Source organism: Danio rerio, chromosome 18 (genome assembly GCF_049306965.1).
Source record: "Danio rerio strain Tuebingen ecotype United States chromosome 18, GRCz12tu, whole genome shotgun sequence".
Classification (NCBI taxonomy): Eukaryota; Metazoa; Chordata; class Actinopteri; order Cypriniformes; family Danionidae; genus Danio; species Danio rerio.
This window is the reverse complement of record NC_133193.1, coordinates 31,335,764-31,356,900: the sequence shown is the minus strand read 5'-3', so window position 1 is coordinate 31,356,900 and position 21,137 is coordinate 31,335,764. Positions and strand designations below refer to the sequence as shown.

At 33.2% G+C, this 21,137-nt stretch overlaps 2 protein-coding genes across 7 annotated transcripts; one reads left to right on the top strand and one right to left on the bottom strand.

The window, feature by feature from the left end:
* Window positions 1–3,548: 3,548 nt before the first annotated feature.
* Window positions 3,549–10,644, bottom strand: cenpn (centromere protein N). 4 transcript variants are annotated; one of them, XM_073928927.1, is made up of 10 exons: window positions 10,395–10,644; window positions 9,152–9,197; window positions 8,994–9,053; window positions 8,270–8,339; window positions 7,988–8,161; window positions 7,717–7,818; window positions 6,254–6,308; window positions 5,652–5,761; window positions 5,141–5,264; window positions 3,549–4,165 (listed from the first exon to the last, which is right to left on the bottom strand). In XM_073928927.1, exons 5-10 carry the CDS (start codon window positions 8,147–8,149, stop codon window positions 4,044–4,046), a joined length of 675 nt encoding a protein of 224 aa, XP_073785028.1. In that variant the 5' UTR covers window positions 8,150–8,161; window positions 8,270–8,339; window positions 8,994–9,053; window positions 9,152–9,197; window positions 10,395–10,644; the 3' UTR covers window positions 3,549–4,043. The 4 variants fall into 4 exon arrangements, with proteins under 4 accessions (XP_073785028.1, XP_073785027.1, XP_073785029.1 ...); XM_073928926.1 differs by having other exon boundaries at window positions 8,266–8,339; window positions 9,152–9,192; XM_073928928.1 differs by having other exon boundaries at window positions 9,152–9,192.
* A 607-nt stretch (window positions 10,645–11,251) lies between these two features.
* Window positions 11,252–20,835, top strand: cmc2 (C-x(9)-C motif containing 2). 3 transcript variants are annotated; one of them, NM_001282139.1, is made up of 5 exons: window positions 11,252–11,303; window positions 11,426–11,512; window positions 14,057–14,190; window positions 16,692–16,763; window positions 20,054–20,835. In NM_001282139.1, the coding sequence occupies exons 3-5, from the start codon at window positions 14,110–14,112 to the stop codon at window positions 20,135–20,137; spliced, it is 237 nt and encodes a 78-aa protein (NP_001269068.1). In that variant the 5' UTR covers window positions 11,252–11,303; window positions 11,426–11,512; window positions 14,057–14,109; the 3' UTR covers window positions 20,138–20,835. The 3 variants fall into 3 exon arrangements, with proteins under 3 accessions (NP_001269068.1, NP_001002614.1, XP_073785030.1); XM_073928929.1 differs by adding an exon at window positions 13,252–13,474 and having other exon boundaries at window positions 11,254–11,512; window positions 13,647–14,190; window positions 20,054–20,484; NM_001002614.2 differs by having other exon boundaries at window positions 11,252–11,512.
* The last annotated feature ends 302 nt before the right edge of the window (window positions 20,836–21,137 follow it).

Here is a 21,137-nt window from a genome sequence, read left to right as displayed (position 1 = left end):
GGCAGAGCAAGTACACATCCAGGAATTTCATCTGTACTTGGCAAGATGTGAACTTTGAATTGGAACAGTACTTTGGCGACGGTTGATGACGTTTCACGAGGACACTAGTACAGACAAGAACGCATATTGAGAAACAGCCCAAATATACTCTTTGCCCACGTGCAATGCCAACCCAGCACTGACCACACAAATCAAATGTGTTATAACGTTACCTTTTTATCTTAATGAAGCATCTATTCTTAAACAAACGCTCGATTTTCGTTTTTTTTTTTTTTTTTTTTAAGAAAGATTAAGAACTGCTCCATTAAAGATTGAAAGTTCTGGCTGCAGACTTGATATTGTATTTACTGGACCAGAGATTTTTCAAACTTTTTTTTTTTTTCCAAGCCCAGGGACGTTAGTTAATAAAAATATTGATAATAATAATTTAATTAAAAAATTAAAACAAAACATTTTAAATGATTATGAAAATATAAATAACCAGAAAACACATTTAGTTTAAAAAACAGATTAAGATTTACATGTTTAATATTTTATTTAAACAAGTTTAAAGTAACCTGGATCAAGAAGATAGATAGATATCAAAATAGAAGAAATGAACTGATTGAAAAAAGAACTAAAAATGTCTCTTCATTCCCACTAAAATAAATAATTAAAAGTAAAATATACTTGCTATTACTTTTGTTGGCCTTTCCCCTGTCTCCCAGGTTCAATGATCGGTCAAAGGCTTCAACTGAGTTTATCCATTTGATTCATTAAGTTAATTTAAAGCTTACAGAGCGATCTGGGCTGCAGAATAAACTTTACAGTATGAGGTTTACATGTGGGCATTCCACAACACTCTCTAACCCTCACAGCCAAGTATATATCGCCGATTTATCTTCGGCCCGAGTAAGAAAGATCTTCCATCCAGATCAGTTCAAACATCTAACTAATAAAACTATTATATATTTAATCTCAATACACAAGGTTATAGACAACTAAAATATAAATGTACAAAAATAACTATTAGTAAAGAGGAAAAATAATATAAATAAAAATAGCTTAGCAAGGTATGGTTACCATGACTTAACCACAGTAACTCTTGTTTCTCATGATTTATATTTGTATTTATGTTATGAGTGAGTAAAACGTAATATTTATTTGTTCTGCAAGCTATAATGATAGCACTTCATATATTTAACATAAATGTTTTTTTGTTTTTGGAGCAAACATTTCAAGTTTGTCAAAATAATAAAAAGATGCCATATTTTCAGACATGCATATCACAATACCAATTTTTTAACAAAAAAAAAAAGGAGGAATATTGGGTGGAATTACCCTGATTTTTAATAGCAACATTGACATATTTGTTATTTTATTTCATCTGTATTTTATATGTATTTGATCAATAGGTAAGCCAACACGAAATTCGAGTGCTCAAAAATCTGCAGATTTTATAGCCCATTGAGTCAATTTATTTACTTATGGAATTTAAAGAAAGTTTCCATGGATATATTATATGAACGATTGCTTTGTTTACCAAACAAGTGGATCTAATTGAATTGGCAAAAAAAAAATGTTATGCTGTTTGCAAATGTTTGCTAGTAGTAAAGTTTTGGGAAACACTAGTGTTAAAATATAAAATAAATAAAAAATCTGTAAAATGTGTTTATGACAGTACTTCTGCATAACATCCATCAACAGGAAATCAAAGCCTTTCTCACATCTGTTTGTTGTATTTTGATTTTCACTCCCATGTCCACACTCATATCTTGACTTGCACTCTGTCAGGCCACAAGATGTCACTGTTGACTTAATAATTTGCCCCTAGCCACACTTGTAGTATAGTAGAAAAATAGCAACGTAGAAAGGTAGAAAAGAAGAAAATATTGGGAAAAAATTATTTGTTGATAAAAAAAAACATTTACTTGTACAAACAGTTTTAAAATGTGTAAAAATCTTTTTTTGAGCACAAAATAAAAAATGTTCTTGGAGCTTTGATTACACATGGAACATTCTGACAATAGTTTTTTGTCTTTTTGCTGGACTTTGAACATCTCAGGAACAATTACTGTCTATGGAGGATGAAGGAACTCTCAGATTTCAATTTGTGTTCATAAGTTGTTTTTTCAATTTGTGTCAAGTTTTAAAGGGGTTGAAATGACAGAGGGTCAGAATTTAATAACAGAATCTTCTTTTTTGTGGTGAGCATTTAATCATTTAAATACCATGATATGAATATACTTGCTGACATCATCTCCAGAAACTCCTAAAATATGAATATCCTAACAATAAAACAATCAAACTGTTTAAATGACGTAAGATTTTTTAAAGGTTCCCAAATGTTGTCTCATGTGCTTCATTACAATAGATTTGGGGTTTAATTAAAAGACAAAAAGCAGTACACTGCAACTGAGAAAATATATTTACACCAGACAACCAAACGTGCAGTGGGTATAGATGTTTTTAGGGTAAAACTGATCAAGGAGACAATTTAAGAACATTTTATAATCCAAATGTCTAAATTCTGCACTGTGCCTTTGGCCAACAGCAGATATATAGCTAAAGTTGGAACTAACTAGAAGCCAGCTGATTGACCTGTATTACTGTGGTATTCGGTTCCAGAAACAGTCAACTTTGAGTTCACGACAATGAACACATACACATATACTCAAACACAAGTAAACCTATGCAAACACTTGAAGTGTTGGATTTTAAGAAAACATCTTACATTGGACAAACATACGTGCTGTTTACATGCACTTTCTAGTGTACCTTTTACCCCATATGCGGCCTGGTCAGCTTCTCTTCTTATTTCCTTGCACCAGTGTCTCATTACCAACATCTTAGAGTCAAGGTTAAACGTAAGCCGAGAGGTTTGCTTTTGATTATACTACACTTATCTTTGCATTATTATTGTCCATTCATATCACATTACTGGTGCAAAACATTGCTGCCTTAGAGAACAGGGAAAGATTGTACATCACAAGCTTTCTGGTGGTACCACTGCCCGCACATTAACGACACAATCATACAGTAGACAGGAATAACCTGAGGCTCGAGGTGAGTAGAAATTGAACACAAACACTTGACAACGGATGCTGGAAAGAAAGCGAACTTGGTGTTCTGTGGCTATTAGATCATGCCAAACCTAACACTATACTTAAAAGGATAACTTGCCTGAAAATTGCATCATTCATTTTCCTTCCAATTTTTCCCAAACCTGTTTGAGTTTCTTCTTCTGTTAAACAGATATTTTGAAGATTCCGGATTACAAAATAGCATTTATGATTAAAAAGTACAGCATTAAAGAAAAAAATTTAACAGAGAATCCTGTCATGCAGTACTTATTGCATGTTTGCATTTTGTGTGACTTCAGGCCAATTAAAAGTGTACAAAACATTCATAATGGGCTCTCAAGTGCATAGATATTTAATCTATATAATTACACGATGAGGCAATTAACCTAATTATGCACAATTTAACCATGCACAATATGCACAGTGTGGTCACACTTTAGAATAAGATTTTTTTTAGTTGATGTATTCACCAACATGAACTAACTATGAACGATACTTCTAGCATTTATTAATCATTGTTCAACATTTCTTTATACATTATTAACATTCAACTTCATGCTTGTTAATGCTAGTAATATCAATAACAATGAACAACTGTGTTTTCATTAACATGAACAAATACTGTAGCAAATGTGTTTAGTTGTGTTTCTGTTAGTAAATGCATTAACTAATACAACCATATTCTAAAGGGTAACTAAAATGTATTCTTTACTGTGTTAAATGAGAAAATTATCATTACAAAATTAAGTTTTAGAAAGAACTGTTTATATATATATTTTTTTCATTTTAAAATGTTTATTTAAAATCAAGCAATAATGACACTTTAAAAATAATCCATGCTGCATTTATGTGGTTAATTGTAAAAAAAGGTTATCCTTGCTGGTTCATAGATCATTCCAGCTGTTTCAGATAACTCAGGCTGCTCAATACATGATCATGTCCATCTCCTTTAACTGATCATTCTCTGCAGTACAAGCGTCATCAGGCTCTTGGTGCTGATGCTTGGCTGGAAACACCAGGGCCTTTGTCTGTGATAACAAAAGAATTCCTTCCTCTCCGAGTGATAGCAGACAGCAGTGGAGTGACTGGACCTTCAGCCATACCTGCAGAAAGAAAAGAAACACTTTAAAGGCTACTTTAATTTATGGTCTAGTGTATGACAGAAGGGAACAGATATGATGTGTAAAGTACTGTTGCAGTCAAGACCTATGTCAATAGATTATGAGACCAAGTCAAGATCAAGTTCCCCTGAGAGATCCACATTTACTGCGTGAGAAATGGCTTGCTAACATATCAAAACACTAGGATAGTTCACCCAAAAAATACAATTTCCTCACATGAACTAATAAATAAATAACTGTGATTGACCATGAAGGTCATCGGTTCACCACTCTTCATCGCTGCTAATCCAGGGACACTGGAGCTTTTCAAAGTAGCATTGGTGAAATCAGCTGGTCTGTCAATGAGCTGACTTATGACGTAGGCCCACACGGAATCTGCGCGCGCAGAATTCCGCAGATTTTCCGCAGAATTCCGCAGATTTCTGCAGATATTTAGCCCATCATTAATTCTGTTTATTTACTTGAGTAAATGTGTAAATCTGAATTTATTCAGTTTTTATTCAGTAATTTATTACTTTTTATTTCATATATATAGGTGTAAGTTATGATACTCCGCTGGACACTCCCAAAATAATTCCGCAGATTTTTACCAAAATTCTCCGCAGAAACAGCAAAAAACGTCCACAGATTCAGTCTGGCCCTGCTTATGAGCGATCCGCTAATGGATCAGAACCCACTGAACAGCGGTAAAGAGTGTTGAACTGAACTTTACAGCTAATCACAGACATTTCTGTTGAACACAATGGCCAATAAGCAGTGTTTAAAAATGTGCTTAAATGTTTGCGAGAAATGATCGTGTTTAAAATCTCAGTACCGATTGGTACCCGAAGTTGATACTTTTGACAACACTAGCTCACAAGCAGCTTTTTGGATCTAGACATGAGCTGACAACACAGTTGTTTTTATCAGTGCTAGCTATAGCTGGCTTGGTGTTCACGGCACTAAAAGAACACTCACCTGAGGCGACACAGTTGCGTAAGGACTCTAGCAGACTGCTGCTGGAGAACCTGACTACTCCTCTGAAGAACTCCTCTCTGTCACTGACCGTTAGGTTGCCATTTCCTCTGTACCTCGTCTCAAGCTGAGGGAAAAAGGAGGATCCATATAAATCCAAGGATTTAGCTTTTAATGAACATCTATATCACAATGTTGATCTCATTTGCAGTCATAATACAGCAAATATTTGGACTAGCAAAAGAAAGAGTAAGAAAACCACAGAATCAATAACAACCAATTTTAAAGCACTGAGGAGCATTTCAGTGAGCTGTATGTAGTGTTACATAGACACAGGAAAAACGAAGACCTATTTTTTAGGGCCTAAATATTTTAATTTTCAATGTTTTAAGACCTCGGGCAACCCTGATTTATGACAATTAAAAAGCTTGTTTAGATCCGTGTGTGATTGACTCAAATTAAACAAGGCATTTCATGAAACAAACAACAATATAATAATCAGAGGTTGACATACTTTATATACTGCTGTTTCTAACTTTGGGGTAGGTCCATGTCCAAATGCCTCACATGCCATCTGATGTCTCATCTCTTCATAGTCACTGTGTTCCTTTCCAATACAGGGATCTGTAAAAAGACAAAAAATGCATACACATTTATAATTTAGATAAAAAGGATTCAATAGTGTAACATGAAACTGCAAATAATTCAAATTATGTTTGCTACTCAAAATGAACACAATTAAATATACAAAAGGAAAATAAGAGAATGACTGAATACTGTTCACTGCATTGACAGTATAGTCCCTTATTAATGGTCCTACTAATGTAATTTTTCAAACATCCAAAAGTTTAGTTTTCTAAAGGTGTCCTTATGTGCATCCCAATATGCATACTTATGCCCTATTTTATAGTATAAAAAGTATAAGCAGTGGTACACACATTCAGGAGATAATGGAAGAGAAGTTTTAAGAAGATCTCTTTTTGAATGAGTATAATTCATATATAATAAATCTAATAAGGATCAATTAAAATAGTCTATAGGATTAATATGTATTGACACATTATTCACTTTCATTATCAATGTCTTAAAGAGACAAACATAAAAACGTGTACATACGCAACGGAGGACTGTCTCTTTCCTGTTGTATCTTTGACTGAGCACTTGGAAAAACCTAAGAAACAAACAAATATTTGCAAATAATGATCAATCTCACATCAGCAATTCCACTATATGGAGAAACTGAGAAAATAAATAAATAAACAAACATCATGAATGGTGAGTAAATTATCAGGAAATGTTTATTCTTGTAATTAAACTAATCTTATAAATACTTGTGAAATTTAAAAATTCTTGTTTTCAATTTTGATATCAAAACAAAAACAAGAGACAAGTGAAGAGTAAAGAAATTAATCCCTTTAAATAAATGACAAGCAACAGATGGATATAAATAACAAAACAAAACATGTTTTCCATTAGGTCTATCTGTATTATTCAGCTGTAAAAATAAACCATCAAATACAAAACTACTGCATATATTCAGACTCAAACCTAAATCAGTCAAGTGCAGTTAATGCATTTCTATACATGTACATATTTAGTAGACGTGGGACGATAGCCACTTTCAAGGTTTACCGCGGGTTGGATAAGTCAAGGTTTTAAAACTTCTAAAATTTTCTGTTATACCATTCCTATAGTATATTTAAGTTCTTTTTATGACTATTCTGTTTATTTTTTAGGGTACCAGTATCTATAAACATACCCTCCACATCAAAAGCTACTGGTCAAAACATGATTCAGAAAACATTTTGAAAAACAAATCACTTATGAAACAACATGTAACCTGAATAGTGCAGTGCCTTACTTTATATTCAATGAAAGGAAAGATTATTTAGCTTATTTGGTTACTGTTCCAAAATATTTAAAATGTTTCTTAAAAAATAAAGTATATTGTATAAAAAAAGAAAAACTGTTCTTTTTAACTGTGTTTCCCAGACATTTAAAAATAACTTCTTTTAGGCAAGTAATCATGAAACTAATATTTTTTCCCAAGGAAATTATTATTTAATTATAATTATTATATAATTATTAATTATTAATAATAATTATTATTATTATTTATTATTAAACCGTCAGAATCTTATAGCAGCCCATGCATAATATTTAGACTATATCTATATTTTAGTCTCTGACCCAATATACTTATACACTTTACTTTCCCTTGACGATGAGTATTTTGAAAACTAATTTAGAATCTGTGTGCAAGTATTAAAAAACCTCCCAAGTTCTTCTAGTATTTTAATGATTTAAAACCAGTTGCATTTTTAAATCGGCAAAACAAGTGCATATTGCAAATGATGATGTAGCATGCTTATGTCTAGTAGATAAAACTTTCCTGCTCATTTACACAGACGTAAGCAAAACATGCATAATTTATTATTTAGATAGAATTTTTTTTGTAATTCAACAATTTTATCAAGTGAAAAAGTCAATTTAATATAATCATCCAACTGTAAATTCCATTTAATGACTGCATTTGACCCATAAGCTGACAGTTGGGAGAACTCTGATTGATAGGTTACCTGTTGATAACGTCTCAGAAGCAAGTCCCTCATTGCAGTGAGGCTCCTGGTACTCAGATGGCCATCTTTTATAGAGCCATGTCTTGTGGCTACTACTAGTGCCTGGAAATGTGAATGAAAATAAATGGATATGAGGATAGATTTGACTTTGTGTGTGTGTGTGTGTGTGTGTGTGTGGAAAAATAGCCTCTGATTATTTAATTTGAACCAAAATAATTTAAAAGAAGTATCTAATTCCAAATAAGTCTTCTAAAGATGAAAAAAAGATCACCTGACATAAGAAGATTTTGTGTTTGGCCATGAGGTTTGAAATAAACACGTAGGAAGTGTGCAGGTGGTGAACAACATATGTTGGTTTAAGGTGGTTGGGTTTGCTAAAATTGTCTCCCCAGGCAATCCGAATCCATATAGCATCGTCCTCGTGTTTCTTCATTTTAATGGAAATCTTAAAACACAAAATAAAAAGATGTTAATCAACACGTTGAATAATTAAAATGAAAATAGTTGAGCTGGAATTAATGACAAATTAAGTTTGTAAAGTATAATTACATGCCGAATGACCCCATGCAAGTGTGCTTTAAATTGTTCTTTAAACTGGGTCAGCTCTACACAAACTGCATCATCTGTGGAGAAAATAAAACAACATTTAGATTATTATTTAACTATACACTGCTTTATCAATTAGAGGAGTCATGAACTGCATTAAAAAGTAATGTAAAGGCAATTTATAATCTAATAAAGAGTTTTCCCAAACAAAATTACTCTTAATATTGCTTCTCACATTTGTGTGTTCCACAAACATTAGTCACATCCAACATGGTTAGCAATGCGTAACCTTTTATTCTTTTTTTTTAAGAATAAAAATGTTATCTTTTCTCTAAGAAATGACTAGATCAGCTGTCTTGTTTAACTTCAGTAAAAGCAAGTAAACAAATGAACAGTTTTATGTGATCTACAACATCAAATATTCTTCTGTGGTGTAGTTATGGTGTTAGGATCATAAAAAGGCAATGCAAAGACACTGCACATGCCTTGTTATCCTTCGAGGCGTCCCTATAATTTTTTTATATTTTATTGCATGAATTTCTCTGTACTTGACTCCTACTACACAGACAAACTTTCAATGATATAGAACTGATCATTATAAGGTACAACATATTAACTACTCATCAAAACACTAATCTTATTCTATGAGTACAGTACACCATCAAGGACAATTGATTTCTCATTTCATGATCCCTTTAATTAACCAATGAAATAAAAGAAAGTTCCCTTACCCTGTGCATCAGTAAGCTGACAAGCATACCAAGTGCCTTGATCAGGGTTGTCTAAATGATCTAATGGGAGAAAAAATATTCAGACAATTAATAATATACTTTGAAATTCAAAAAAAGTTTAAATCAATAAATAATTGAAAGCTAGGCCCTTGACTTACAGATCATTTCCAAATTTGTGATGTGTTTCAGGTTAAGGTTGCTGCTCTACAACACATAAAAAGAAGAAGAAAAAAAGATATTTACACATTAAAATTATGTATATAAAGGGAGCAATCACCCAGGATAAAAAAAATGTATGAACAATTAACTAATCTATAAACTGTTCAAAACATTTTGGGTTTCATTTTTCTGCCAAACACTAAAGTAGATATTTTTAAGAATAAGAACAAAAGGCAATAAAAAACACAGACTCGATGGCTTCCAATATTCTACAAAATATATCTTCATTTTGTGTCCATTTGCAGAAAGAAGCATATATATATATATATATATATATATATATATATATATATATATATATATATATATATATATATATGTGTGTGTGTGTGTGTGTGTATATATACATATATATATATATATATATATATATATATATATATATATATATATATATATATATATATATATATATATATGCAGGTAGAGCTTAAAGAGAAGGTTTACATACAAATTAAAATTCGATAATTTACTTGTGACTGGGAATTTGTACCATGAAGCTGGATTATCTGGCTAGCCAGTTAAGTTTCAGTTTAGTTTGCATCAATCTTGGATTTTAGGTTACACAAAGGCAGCTTGAATTTAATCACTCTTTATTGCCATGATATTATGAAGAAGTTGGAATAACCATGGTCCCCAAAACCCAGAATTGGTACAAACTGAACTGAACTAGCTAGGGTCTCAAAGAGATATTAACAACCATAGAATCGGCAAAAATATATCCTCTAAAAGTGCCCTTTTGTACAGCACTTCTTTTACAACCATATATATATATATATATATATATATATATATATATATATATATATATATATATATATAAATATATATATATAAATATATATATATATATATATATATATAAATATATATATATATATATATATAAATATATATATATATATATATATATATATATATATATATATATATATATATATATATATATAAAATCAATCAAGTAAATATATCTATATATATATATATATATATATATATATATATATATATATATATATATTTACTTGATTGTTTACTTGATAACATTTACCTTTCATACAATTTCTGACAATAATGTAAGTTAAACAATAACGTTAAGACTAGGATACCATTTTATGAATTTTGTCCTATACAAACGGTTAAAATATAAATTCTAAACTATAATTAAAATTGATTCGTTACCTCGCAGCAGTCGATTATATGTTCAACTATCATCCGTTTAGGTTTCGTGTAATCCAAAGCTTGCAGCTGGTCTGCTGACAAACAATTCCATTTACTAAGAAGATTTTTTATATTTTTGTTCGGTATTCTGCGAATTACCCGATTTAAAACAGATCTGGCCTGTTCGTCCATCGTGTACAAAAATATTCGCTAAATGTTGTAGACATTCAAAACAAACCGCCAGAAATCAAGAGTTAACCCGGAAGCTTCTGTTAAAAATAAAATAAAAGTCAGTCGTGTTGCACGATAGTCCTGTGTATATCTATTGTCCTGAAGTGCGTTAGTTGAATAAATAGTAAATAATGGTATTTAAGAGTTAAAAGGGATTATTGACAAAACACTTTAGTTCGTGCACAATTAGCGTTATGTTCTGAAAGAACAGGTTTTGAAGCTAAGAAAACACCACTTTGGTGCCTGTTATGTGTGACTACATTTCCCATTCTGTGACAATCCTAAACTCTTGTATCTTTAAAACACGTCTGATTTGAAATTAACTAGAAGTAAAAATATAATTTATTTAAATATTTTTGTACGTTTATTCCAATTACCTTATTATTTCTTAATGTTTACGTTATCTGTTTGATAATTGTACCAATATTTGTTAGTTAAACGATAAAATGAAAATATATTATATATTTTTATACGTCATTTTTTTAACGGTAGACAGACACTTCTGTTTGCATTGGGTCATTATTTTAAAAAGTTGAGAGATTTTGTCCGTCAGTATTTTCATAAAAGTCCTTACTCCGGTTTGATGAGAACGAAGCGGTTGATTGGTTCACGCTGCAGTACAACACAATACTTTTTCCGGAGTAGAGACATACTACGCAACATAGGAAGGCACCATGCTAAATGTGATTTGATGCCTAGGTGAATTGCGGCTTTAGGGTTATTGCATTGCATCGCATCAAAAACCTGACGTCTGTGTGAGAACATGAAATATAAAGCAAAGGAGCTGACTAACATAACATACATTTCTGATTTGTTGTTAGTGTGTATTAGCCACTGTGGACTTTAAACACGTGAACTGTGATGCCCTTCAGGAGTTTTACACAACTGAACCGCCTATAAGGCTATTGGTGAGTTTATTGATAAGATGTCATTGCAATATCGATGTAGTAATGATGGCGAAGCGTTTGAATTTCAATAATAAATAAATGATAATACTAAAAAGATAGCTACTTATTTACAGTTACCACAAAAAGCAGCAGCTACGTAAGTTAGGTAGAAATTGTAACCTCAACACTGATGCATTGATGACAGTGTACACATATGTGACACTCCACTTCACTTAAAGTAGTTGTCTTGTAACGTTTATTAAAAATAATGTCTGCAGTTTCCAGTCAATAATTTTAATGTTTAATGTTGTAGCTGTGTAGTTTATGAACCTGAAGTTTTTAAAAAGCGATTCTACTTTTAGTTCTTAAAGAGATTTAAACAGAGTGAATAGATTATATTTATATCGATTGTTCCTTTACGTGTTGCAATGCTCCAACTTTATAATAAAATAGATTATGATTAAAACTTTACCTTTATTTTAACGATTATACTCAATAAAAAATTGCCATTTTAAAATGGATAAAATGGGTTTAATTTTAATTTTAAGCAGAGTTTCATACAAGTATTCATTTATCATATTTAGATCAGTTACAAAACTGTAAAACGGGCATATGTGTCCATCTGGTGGTCAAAATGTTGAATAGCATGTTCACATTGCACCTTATTTTTTATTCATCAGAATTAAGTTTTATTTTAAACATATAAAAATAATTTTCAAGGAACTACATTTTTGGTATTGGCACTAACATTAGTCAAATAAAATAATAAATTGTAAATAAATAAAATAATAAATATATTAGTCAAATAAAAAGAATAAATTGTTATTTCATAGCTAAGGTTCCCATGAGCTTCATTTAAAATAATGATTATAATAATTGCAAAAAAAAAAAGTTTTTTTAATTTTATTTTTACTGTTGTTGGTGGATATTAAAATTGTCCACACAGTTACTAAACTTAAGCAAAACTCCTTGTGGTTGAGGATTTATGAAAACTATTAATAAAACTATGCCTTTACAAACATGAATAAAAACTACCAAGCATGTGTACAAGACCAACTGTGGATAAATACTTGAGCTCCTGTTAATGGATGAAGATGTTGATGAACTTATAAAGTAGACAGGATGATTTCTGAATGACAGTATCTAACCTAAAAAACATTTTGTGTTATTCGTGTTTAATTTAATCTGAAACAACATTGCCCAATTTTTAAAATGAAAGATGCAGATAGCACAGTAACAAAACAAATTTGATTTAACTATGAAATGCATCATTGGACAACAATTAGCAGATTTTACATCATCAGATCCAATGGACTGTCAGGGGAATATGTTATTTTTATATTTATTAGGTATGACAAACTGTTGTTAGGTAGCACAAATAAAAAAAACTTACAAACTCACTGACAAACTGATGTTAACAAAAAAGTCTGTAGTGGCAAGAAACAATTCTGTGTAGTATGTCCCACATTTTGCTTACTTTTCTCTAACACACTCAAAAATATGTACTTCACATTAATAGTGCATTCATTTAGGACATATTTAAGTAGATTATAATGCAGGGTTTGAAAGTGTGTGTGTGTGTGTGTGTGTGTGTGTGTGTGTGTGTGTGTGTGTGTGTGTGTGTGTGTGTGTGTGTGTGTATATATATATATATATATATATATATATATATATATATATATATATATATATATATATATATAATTAGAGAGAAAGTTATGAGTAAATTAAAACTAATACATGTTTTTTCTTTGTTGCAGGTAAGTGTTGCAGATTTCAGAGGATTTTAGAATGAGTGATGGTTTGGGATGGGGCGGCTGTAGTATCCTTAATCTCAAGTCGAATTGCTTAATTGATTTTCCAGCTTTCTGCTAGTCCAGCCTAATATTATTGACTTGAATGAAGATGGCTGTATTTGAACATTTTAAGGAACCAGCATTGGCAGTGAACTGATTTACAGATGTATGTTTGTTTAGAACACGGGTGGCCAACCCTGTTCCTGGATAGCCACCTTCCTGCAGATTTCAGTTGCTACCCATATCAAACACACCTGAACCAATTAGTTCGGACCTGAACACCACGTGATAATTACAGTCAGGTGTGTTTGATATGGATTGCAACTGAAATCTGCAGGAAGGTGGCTCTCCAGGAACAGGGTTGGCCACCCCTGGTTTAGAATAATGGACAACGCTAATTTTAAGTTTTCTAAAGTGTTCAAGAATTTGCATTAATTGTATATTTAGCCAAAAATGAAAGTAACTGGTCGTCTTTCCAACACAAATGAGAATAATTATAAAAAAAGTACTTTCAGTAGTTCTGTTCATCTGTTGAATCCTTTCAACCAAACATTAAATGCCTCAAAATATGAAACAAAAAAACATGAAAGTACAATCCAGATTCATTGGGAATACAAGCATTTTAGTTCTGTCTCTTCCGAAAGACTTGGATTAAACTAGTTTATTTATATTATTTTGCTGTGTCTTTTATTGTACTGTTTGGGTAAATGGACTTTAGACGTTTTTTCTTTCTTTTTCCTTTTCTTTATGGTGGCGTAAATAATGGTAGTCACCAACAAGGCAAGTGGTGTCATAGATTGAGACATACAACCTTAACTCAGGATGCATCCGGATCTGTCGCCCCATCTGCATACTGATGAGTGCAATCAGCTTATAACACTTCTCAAACAGTGCCACAAAGAGGTATTCAAACACTCACTTAACATGCTTTTTAGAGTTTAAAAGGGAAATGAAGCACTCAGTCAAGTTTACCTTATTTTGTACATTGGATTCCATCTTAAAATGTCGCTGTGTCTAACATCACAGGGTTGGTTGAGTTCCCTGCGCTGAACAGAAACAATTGAAGTAAAGGAGACTGTACTTTTTCCCAATGTGTGAAGTTGTGAACGTGGAGCTGCTGCAAATACAAGCATCAGATGTGTGTCTAATATAAAAGTATAAATTTATTCTATTTTTCTTTTTATCCCCTTTTAATTATGATCATTTGATGCGCTTTGATACACTCTCTGTATTAAGCAGCCTGACTGCCTGTCTGTGTTTGTAACAGACTGAACACAGACACTGAACAACCTAATTTAACCCAATGCATGAAGTTGTGGACGAGCATCACAGAGCTGCTGTGAATACAACAAATACAAGCATTTAAGTGTCTTCAGTTGTGTATTTTTCTTTTGTTAATATTGTTCGTTTGATGCGCTGTGCTGTGCTCCACTCTTGCGCTGCTTCAGCAGGTCTGGTGCTGACGTATTGGGGGCGGATACTTTCATTTTTTTTTACTGCTACAGCCCCTCCCTCACCTCTGCTCATGTTTAAACTAAGATCAGCGCAGTGTTTCTCATGGCAGGTTTTTATTCTTCATACATGTTGAGAGAACGAGATGATTGACTTGATAAGGGAATATGTCTTGACATAACACACACAGATGTGACTTAGTAAAGTGTGAAGTCATGAATGATTTTAATCCTTGCATTAGTCTGAATGTAAATCCCCTTGTCAGGCAGCGCTGAAGCAGCGTGAGTAGACCTCAGCTCATCAAAAGAACAGTATTAACAAAAGAAAAAGACACAACTGAAGACACTTAGATGCTTGTATTTGTTGTATTTGCAGCAGCTCGGTGATGCTCGTTCACAACTTCATGCTTTGGGTTAAATTAGCCTGTCCAGTCTCTTGTGTTTAGTCTGTTACAATCACAGAAAGGCACTCAGACAGCTTAATACAGAGAGTGAATCAAATGATAGGTGATTAAAAGGGGAAAAATAGAATAGATATATATATATATACTTTTATATTTGACACACATCTGATGCTTGTATTTGCAGCAGCTCCACGTTCACAACTTCACGCATTGGGATAAAGTACAGTCTCCTTTACTTCCAGGGTTTCTGTTCAGCGCAGGGAACTCAACCAACCCTGTGACATCAGACACAGCAACATTCCAAGATGGCAGTGCCTTAGGTCTAAAATCTATAGTAAAACATGCCGTTTTTTGCTAAATGGTTACATTAATCGAGTTTGTATAATATATTTTCATTAAAGTGGAATCCTATGTATGAAGGTAAACTTGACTGAGTGCTTCATTACCCCTTTAACCCACCCAAATGGACACAGACACACACACACACACTGTAAATATACAACCAATAAATGTGGAAATTATGCCTAATAAATAAAAAAAACACTTGTTTGGACCAAAAAAAAAGAGGACACTGAAAAGTTTTGATGCTGTAATAATTAATTTTGCATTTTATGAAAGTCATATATGGATGAGACATATTCTTTTGTATTGTAAAAAAAATACATATTTTACAATGTGTAAAAAAGCTGCTTCAAAAAGTTATCAACATGAAAACAATATTGCAATAATCAGATCTGTTATAAAGTGGAGTTAATTTAGCTAGAAGCAGCTTTACAGAGGAAAATACATCATTCAGAAAAAAGTGTCAGTCAAACTTTGATTTAGTTCAGTAAGTGTTAATTTAGTAACATTGGCAACTGTGAAACAAAGTTGATTTAGATAAAAAAGGAGTGCCACAAATGAAAGTAGCATTATCATAATGCTTAGAGGGGTAGTTTACCCAAAAATGAAAATTCAGTCACCATTTGCCTACACTTTAGTGCAGGGGTCACCAATCCTGGTCCTGGAAGGCCGGTGTCCCTGCAGGGTTTAGCTCCATCTTGCCTCAACACACCTGCCTGGATGTTTCAAGTATACCCAGTAAGACCTTGATTAGCTTGTTCAGGTGTGTTTGATTAGGGTTGGAGCTAAAATCTGCAGGACACCGGCCCTGCAGGAACAAGTTTGGTGACCACTGCTTTAGTGGTTCTAAACATTTATGAATTTCTTTCCTATGTTGACGAAAAAAAGTAGCCATTCACACCAATAGTTGGTACAAAAACAGTAGAAGTTGGCTGCTGTTTAACTGTTCCTGAACCTAATTCTGTTCAGTCTTTAGATCTAGTTCATTATTAGTAATGAATTTGATAATGAATTATTACTTTGATATTAAATTTATTTGGAATATTTGACACATTTTATGGATTCTACCATTTATATGGTTGTTTCTGTCTGATAATCTGTTATAAAGACTGGCCAATAATTAGAGAGAGATGCTTAATATTTATTATGTTTTTACATTGAAAACAGGAATGCAGGTAGCTAATTTGTCTGTCTGTCTGTCTTATAGCATAACGTCCTCAAGTTCTTTGGAACATGTAATGATATGGACCGTGCAATGCGTGAATGTCTCAGGAAAGAGGTGAGTGCTGCATTGTTTGCGAGTTTACATATTTAAACAGGGATCGTGAATTTGAGAATGCACAATCAATACCATTTACATTTAATGTCGTTTTGGATAAAATAACCCATTTACACCAGGATATAACATATTGGTTTATTAAACACAGAGAAAAAGAAATTGAAGATACATGTCACTGTTATCAGCAATGCAAATGCATTGACATTTTGTTTTGGATTTATTATAAAATAGCTTTTATCACTTATTTGACTCTCATGCTGTTTAAACACAACCCCAAATCAGTAAAAGTTGGGACAGCATGGAAAACGCAAATAAAAAAGTATTGCAAGTAAACCTTTTTATTGTAGACAATACAACAAACATTGTTGTTCCTCATGATTTTTTTTTTTTTTTAAATAAGCGCATGTTCCAACTTTGGTTCTTGCAAAAGATTTTTAAAAATGTTGGGACATTGAAGCATTTGCCACTTTGTAATGTTGCCATTCCTTTTCACGACACTTAAAATGCATTTAGGTACTGTAGTGTAGGGACACCAAGTGGCGTTTAGGGACATCAAGTGTCTTTAGAACTGTTTCAGGTAATTTTGTCCCATTCTTCCTGCAAACAAGTCTTAAGGTAAGAGGCCAGTAAAGTACCTATGTCCTCTTCCTCCACAGCCAGGACTTTGTAATGTGTGCAGAATGTGTTTTTATTGTATTGCATGATTGCAAATATGCATGATTGTCCCTGAAAAAGAAGGCAGCATATTGTGCTCCAAAATCGATGTACTTTTCAGCATTAATTGTGCCATCAAAGATGTGTAAGTTACCTTTGCCAACGCCACTGACACAAACCCATACCATGACAGACCCTGGCTTTTGGCTTTTGGACTTGCTATATAAATATATACACACACACACACACACTGTCTGGTTCTCGAATCTGATTGGCTGATTTGTATATTACTCCGCCCACATACAGCCAGCAAAAAGACACTACAGATATAAAGTTTAAAAGATGCTTGCTCAGCTGTTTAACTGTTAGCTTTTAATTTGAATCCAACGCGGAAGAAAGTAGTTCCTCATATAAAAGGGTTTTTGAGACTCTCCATGTTTGATTTTGTTTTTATATACACACCATTATGCTGTCAAACTTGTATAAAGAACTGATTAACCAGGTGAATAAGGCCAATGGGTTTGTGGTCATGTTTGACCTTCAGTTGAACCTTCATATATGCTACTGGGTGGACGACCACGTTGTTGCATATGTATTAAATATAACTGATAATTGAAATAAAATGTTTAATTTAATTCATGTAGTCACTTGTACATAATTATTTTCTAGGGTCCAAACATTATACAGATTTGACATTTTTACCCTCATACTTCTGTCAGAATGGGTACGAAGTTGACATTGAATTTAATTTGAAATGGTATTAAAAAGGTCTTAAAAAGCCTTGAATTTCATTTGGAGGATCCTGGGGGTACCCTGAATTCAAAGGGGGGCTAATAATTCTGACTTCAATTGTATATTTGTTGGCAAGCTGGTGATTCTTGGCATGTCTTTGCTCCCTAAGGACTAAACCTTTCTGGGATGCTGCTTTTGTACCTAATCATAGTTACAATCACCTTTTGACATCAGGGGCCTCATGTATCAACGCTGCGTACGCACAAAAACTTTGCGTACGCCAGGTTTCACGCTCGGAATGGCTCACGTTTGGATTTACTAACGATGAAATGAACGCGGGAATGTGCGCAGCTCCATACCAACTTCATGGCTGGCGTACGCACATTTTTTGTGCGTGTCTGTTTTATTTTCATTGGCGACTCCTAGAGGCAGTTGTGTTAAATTGCACTGTACAAAGTGTCTTTGAGCCGTGCAATGGCAGCTGTATGAGACGGGTTCATCTAGCAGGTATATAAAATTTAAGGTAGTGCGCATGGTGCAACAACATTAAAGGAGTGTCCGAATGCACTTTTGCTATTTCAAGGACAGAAAAAATACGTTCTGCGCTGCGACACATAGTCTAACAGTTTTGTGCTTATTCTCTTAATGAGTTATGGGTGTGTTTTGAGCATAACGTGCATTAAACTAATTAGAGTCTCATCTCCCAATCGCTTTAATAGTCAGTTACATCACGCCATGGTGCTTGTGCTATTTACATGGTAGAATTTATAAGTGGAAAAACTAACTTCACTAGCAAATTAAACAGACCATCTGCAGTAAGGATTAAGAGTGAGCCTCCTACATTCGGCCTCTTTACTTTCTCTTAACTTTTTTACTTGTTGACTTTTGTGGATAAGGAAATGGTGTTGTACTCGCTCCACTGAAGACATTTAATAGCCTACATACTTAATTTAGCTTGTTAATTCAAAGATTTGTTTCAAAGCAAGTTGCCAAAAAACATGTGCTATTATTATGCCCCATATGGTGATGCATACATCTCCAAAACCTGACAGACAAATCTAAACTTCATTCATTCATTCATTTTCTTGTTGGCTTAGACCATTTATTAATCCGGGGTCGACAATGGAATGAACCGCTAACTTATCCAGCAAGTTTTTACGCAGCGGGTGCCCTTCCAGCCGCAAGCCATCTCTGGGAAACATCCACACACACATTCACACACTACGGACAATTTAGCCTACCCAATTCTCCTGTAACACATATCTTTAGACTGTGGGGGGAAACCGGAGCAACCGGAGGAAACCCACGCGAAGGCAGAGAAAACATGCAAACTCCTCACACAACCTCCTTTCTAGACCAGCACACCCATAAGTCCACAAAGCGGCGCAAATGGATTTACTATTTAAAGAGTGTGGTGGGGTTGCATTGGTCTGAAAATAGCAACAAATCGCGACAAAAACTCTTGTCCCTTAATGTGCCGGGTGTATGATAAGGCCCTCTACGTTTATTAATTTTACTATTAATTATTATAAGAATTATTATAACAATAAAATACTATTAATTATTATAAGAATTATTATAAGAAAGCATACATATACATGTTGGAAATTGAATCAACCTCAAAATCTGCTGTCCTAGGCAAGTCGTTTGTGTTTTGTTTGAATCTAGGCATGAACAGTAATGTATTGAACAGATGAGTGTTAATAACATGTTATCAGGGACAAATCATTTGCCATTAAATAACATTTATAAACTGTTTATTGTCTACTCGGATGCTCCTTTTTAGTTTTGTAATCATTTTACCTGATCAAAATATTTGTGAAATTGGTTTGATAAAGGTTTAATTAATTCCAGCTTCTCTACCAGCTTTGAGTTAAATAATTTCTTTCTATTTGTCCACACAGTATCAAACAAAAAGGGAGCGCAGCAAAGCCCATGCAGAAGAAATGAGACGACGTTTAAAGGAGCAACCAAAAGAACATCCATAAGATCAAGACCTGCACCCTTGAAGCACAGACCCTTGCACCCTTGAAGCACAGACATTACCTAGCTTCTGGGCTTTGTAGGTGACTCTTTAAACCTGGAGTACATTTCCTTGAGGACATGCTGATTAATTTATTATGAACATTGCAGTAAATAAAGAAGCTGAGTGAGTTGCCACTAGATGCAACACAAGTTTATTTAATGGTGTTGAATTGCAGTTGGTTGGGTTTGAGCTGAAGTTCACAGCTCCTATTTAAAATTTAAACTGTTTGTTCCCAGGTGAGGCCTACTGATCTGAAAGAAAAATGATGTCAAATTGTGAAATTAAATAAAAATCTATTTGAATTAAATGTATACAGAAAAGTAATCATCTCAAGTAAACATTTCAAAGATGATCCAGAGAAATGCAATGCACCTGAGCATGAAATGTCACGGTAATTGGTATAAATGCTTATGACAATGTGATGTACATTTGTTTTTAAAAACCTAAATTAGTTTAAGTTGAAATCTTCTAGACACCAAATTGGAGTTGTTGGTCTGATAAGCTGCAGTTGTAATTTATTCTAAAGAACAGCCTCAAATATATATGTGTGTATATATCAGTCTATGGCATATACATATGCTGATACTAATTTGAATCAGGTGTATTACATTATGTAACCTGGCAGGTTTAAATAAAAAAAATAAAAGACTTACTTACTTACTTTGTCCACAAGGTGTCAACGCTGTAGCTGCTGGACTGTTGTCCCACAGTGGGTAAAGACATTGTAAGAGACAGAACAGCAACAAAGTAATGAAGTAACCAAACAATAGACGTTTATGTAATGATTATAGAGACAACATTATCACTCAACTTTAGAGAAAAAAAGGGTGCCAGAACTGGACTTTGTGTTGCACTCATCTAGTGCCTGTGTTCATGTATACACACTGTCAAGTTGTGTATGCTTTAAAAAGCTGTGTGCAAGACTACATTTACACGTTAACAAAATAAATAAAGTACACTTT

What these genes read in the sequence shown, in the direction of transcription:
- cenpn (NM_001002341.1), bottom strand. Translation starts at nt 10,565, where the DNA reads ATGGACGAACAGGCCAGATCTGTTTTAAATCGGGTAATTCGCAGAATA. An exon ending in ATATAATCGACTGCTGCGAG is followed by an intron (nt 9,198 to 10,394) that starts GTAACGAATCAA and finishes TATGTGTTGTAG; the next exon opens with AGCAGCAACCTTAACCTGAA. An exon ending in AAGAGACAGTCCTCCGTTGC is followed by an intron (nt 5,762 to 6,253) that starts GTATGTACACGT and finishes GTCTTTTTACAG; the next exon opens with ATCCCTGTATTGGAAAGGAA.
- cmc2 (NM_001282139.1), top strand. Translation starts at nt 14,110, where the DNA reads ATGCATCCGGATCTGTCGCCCCATCTGCATACTGATGAGTGCAATCAG. An exon ending in TCAAACAGTGCCACAAAGAG is followed by an intron (nt 14,191 to 16,691) that starts GTATTCAAACAC and finishes TCTGTCTTATAG; the next exon opens with CATAACGTCCTCAAGTTCTT. An exon ending in GTGAATGTCTCAGGAAAGAG is followed by an intron (nt 16,764 to 20,053) that starts GTGAGTGCTGCA and finishes TTGTCCACACAG; the next exon opens with TATCAAACAAAAAGGGAGCG.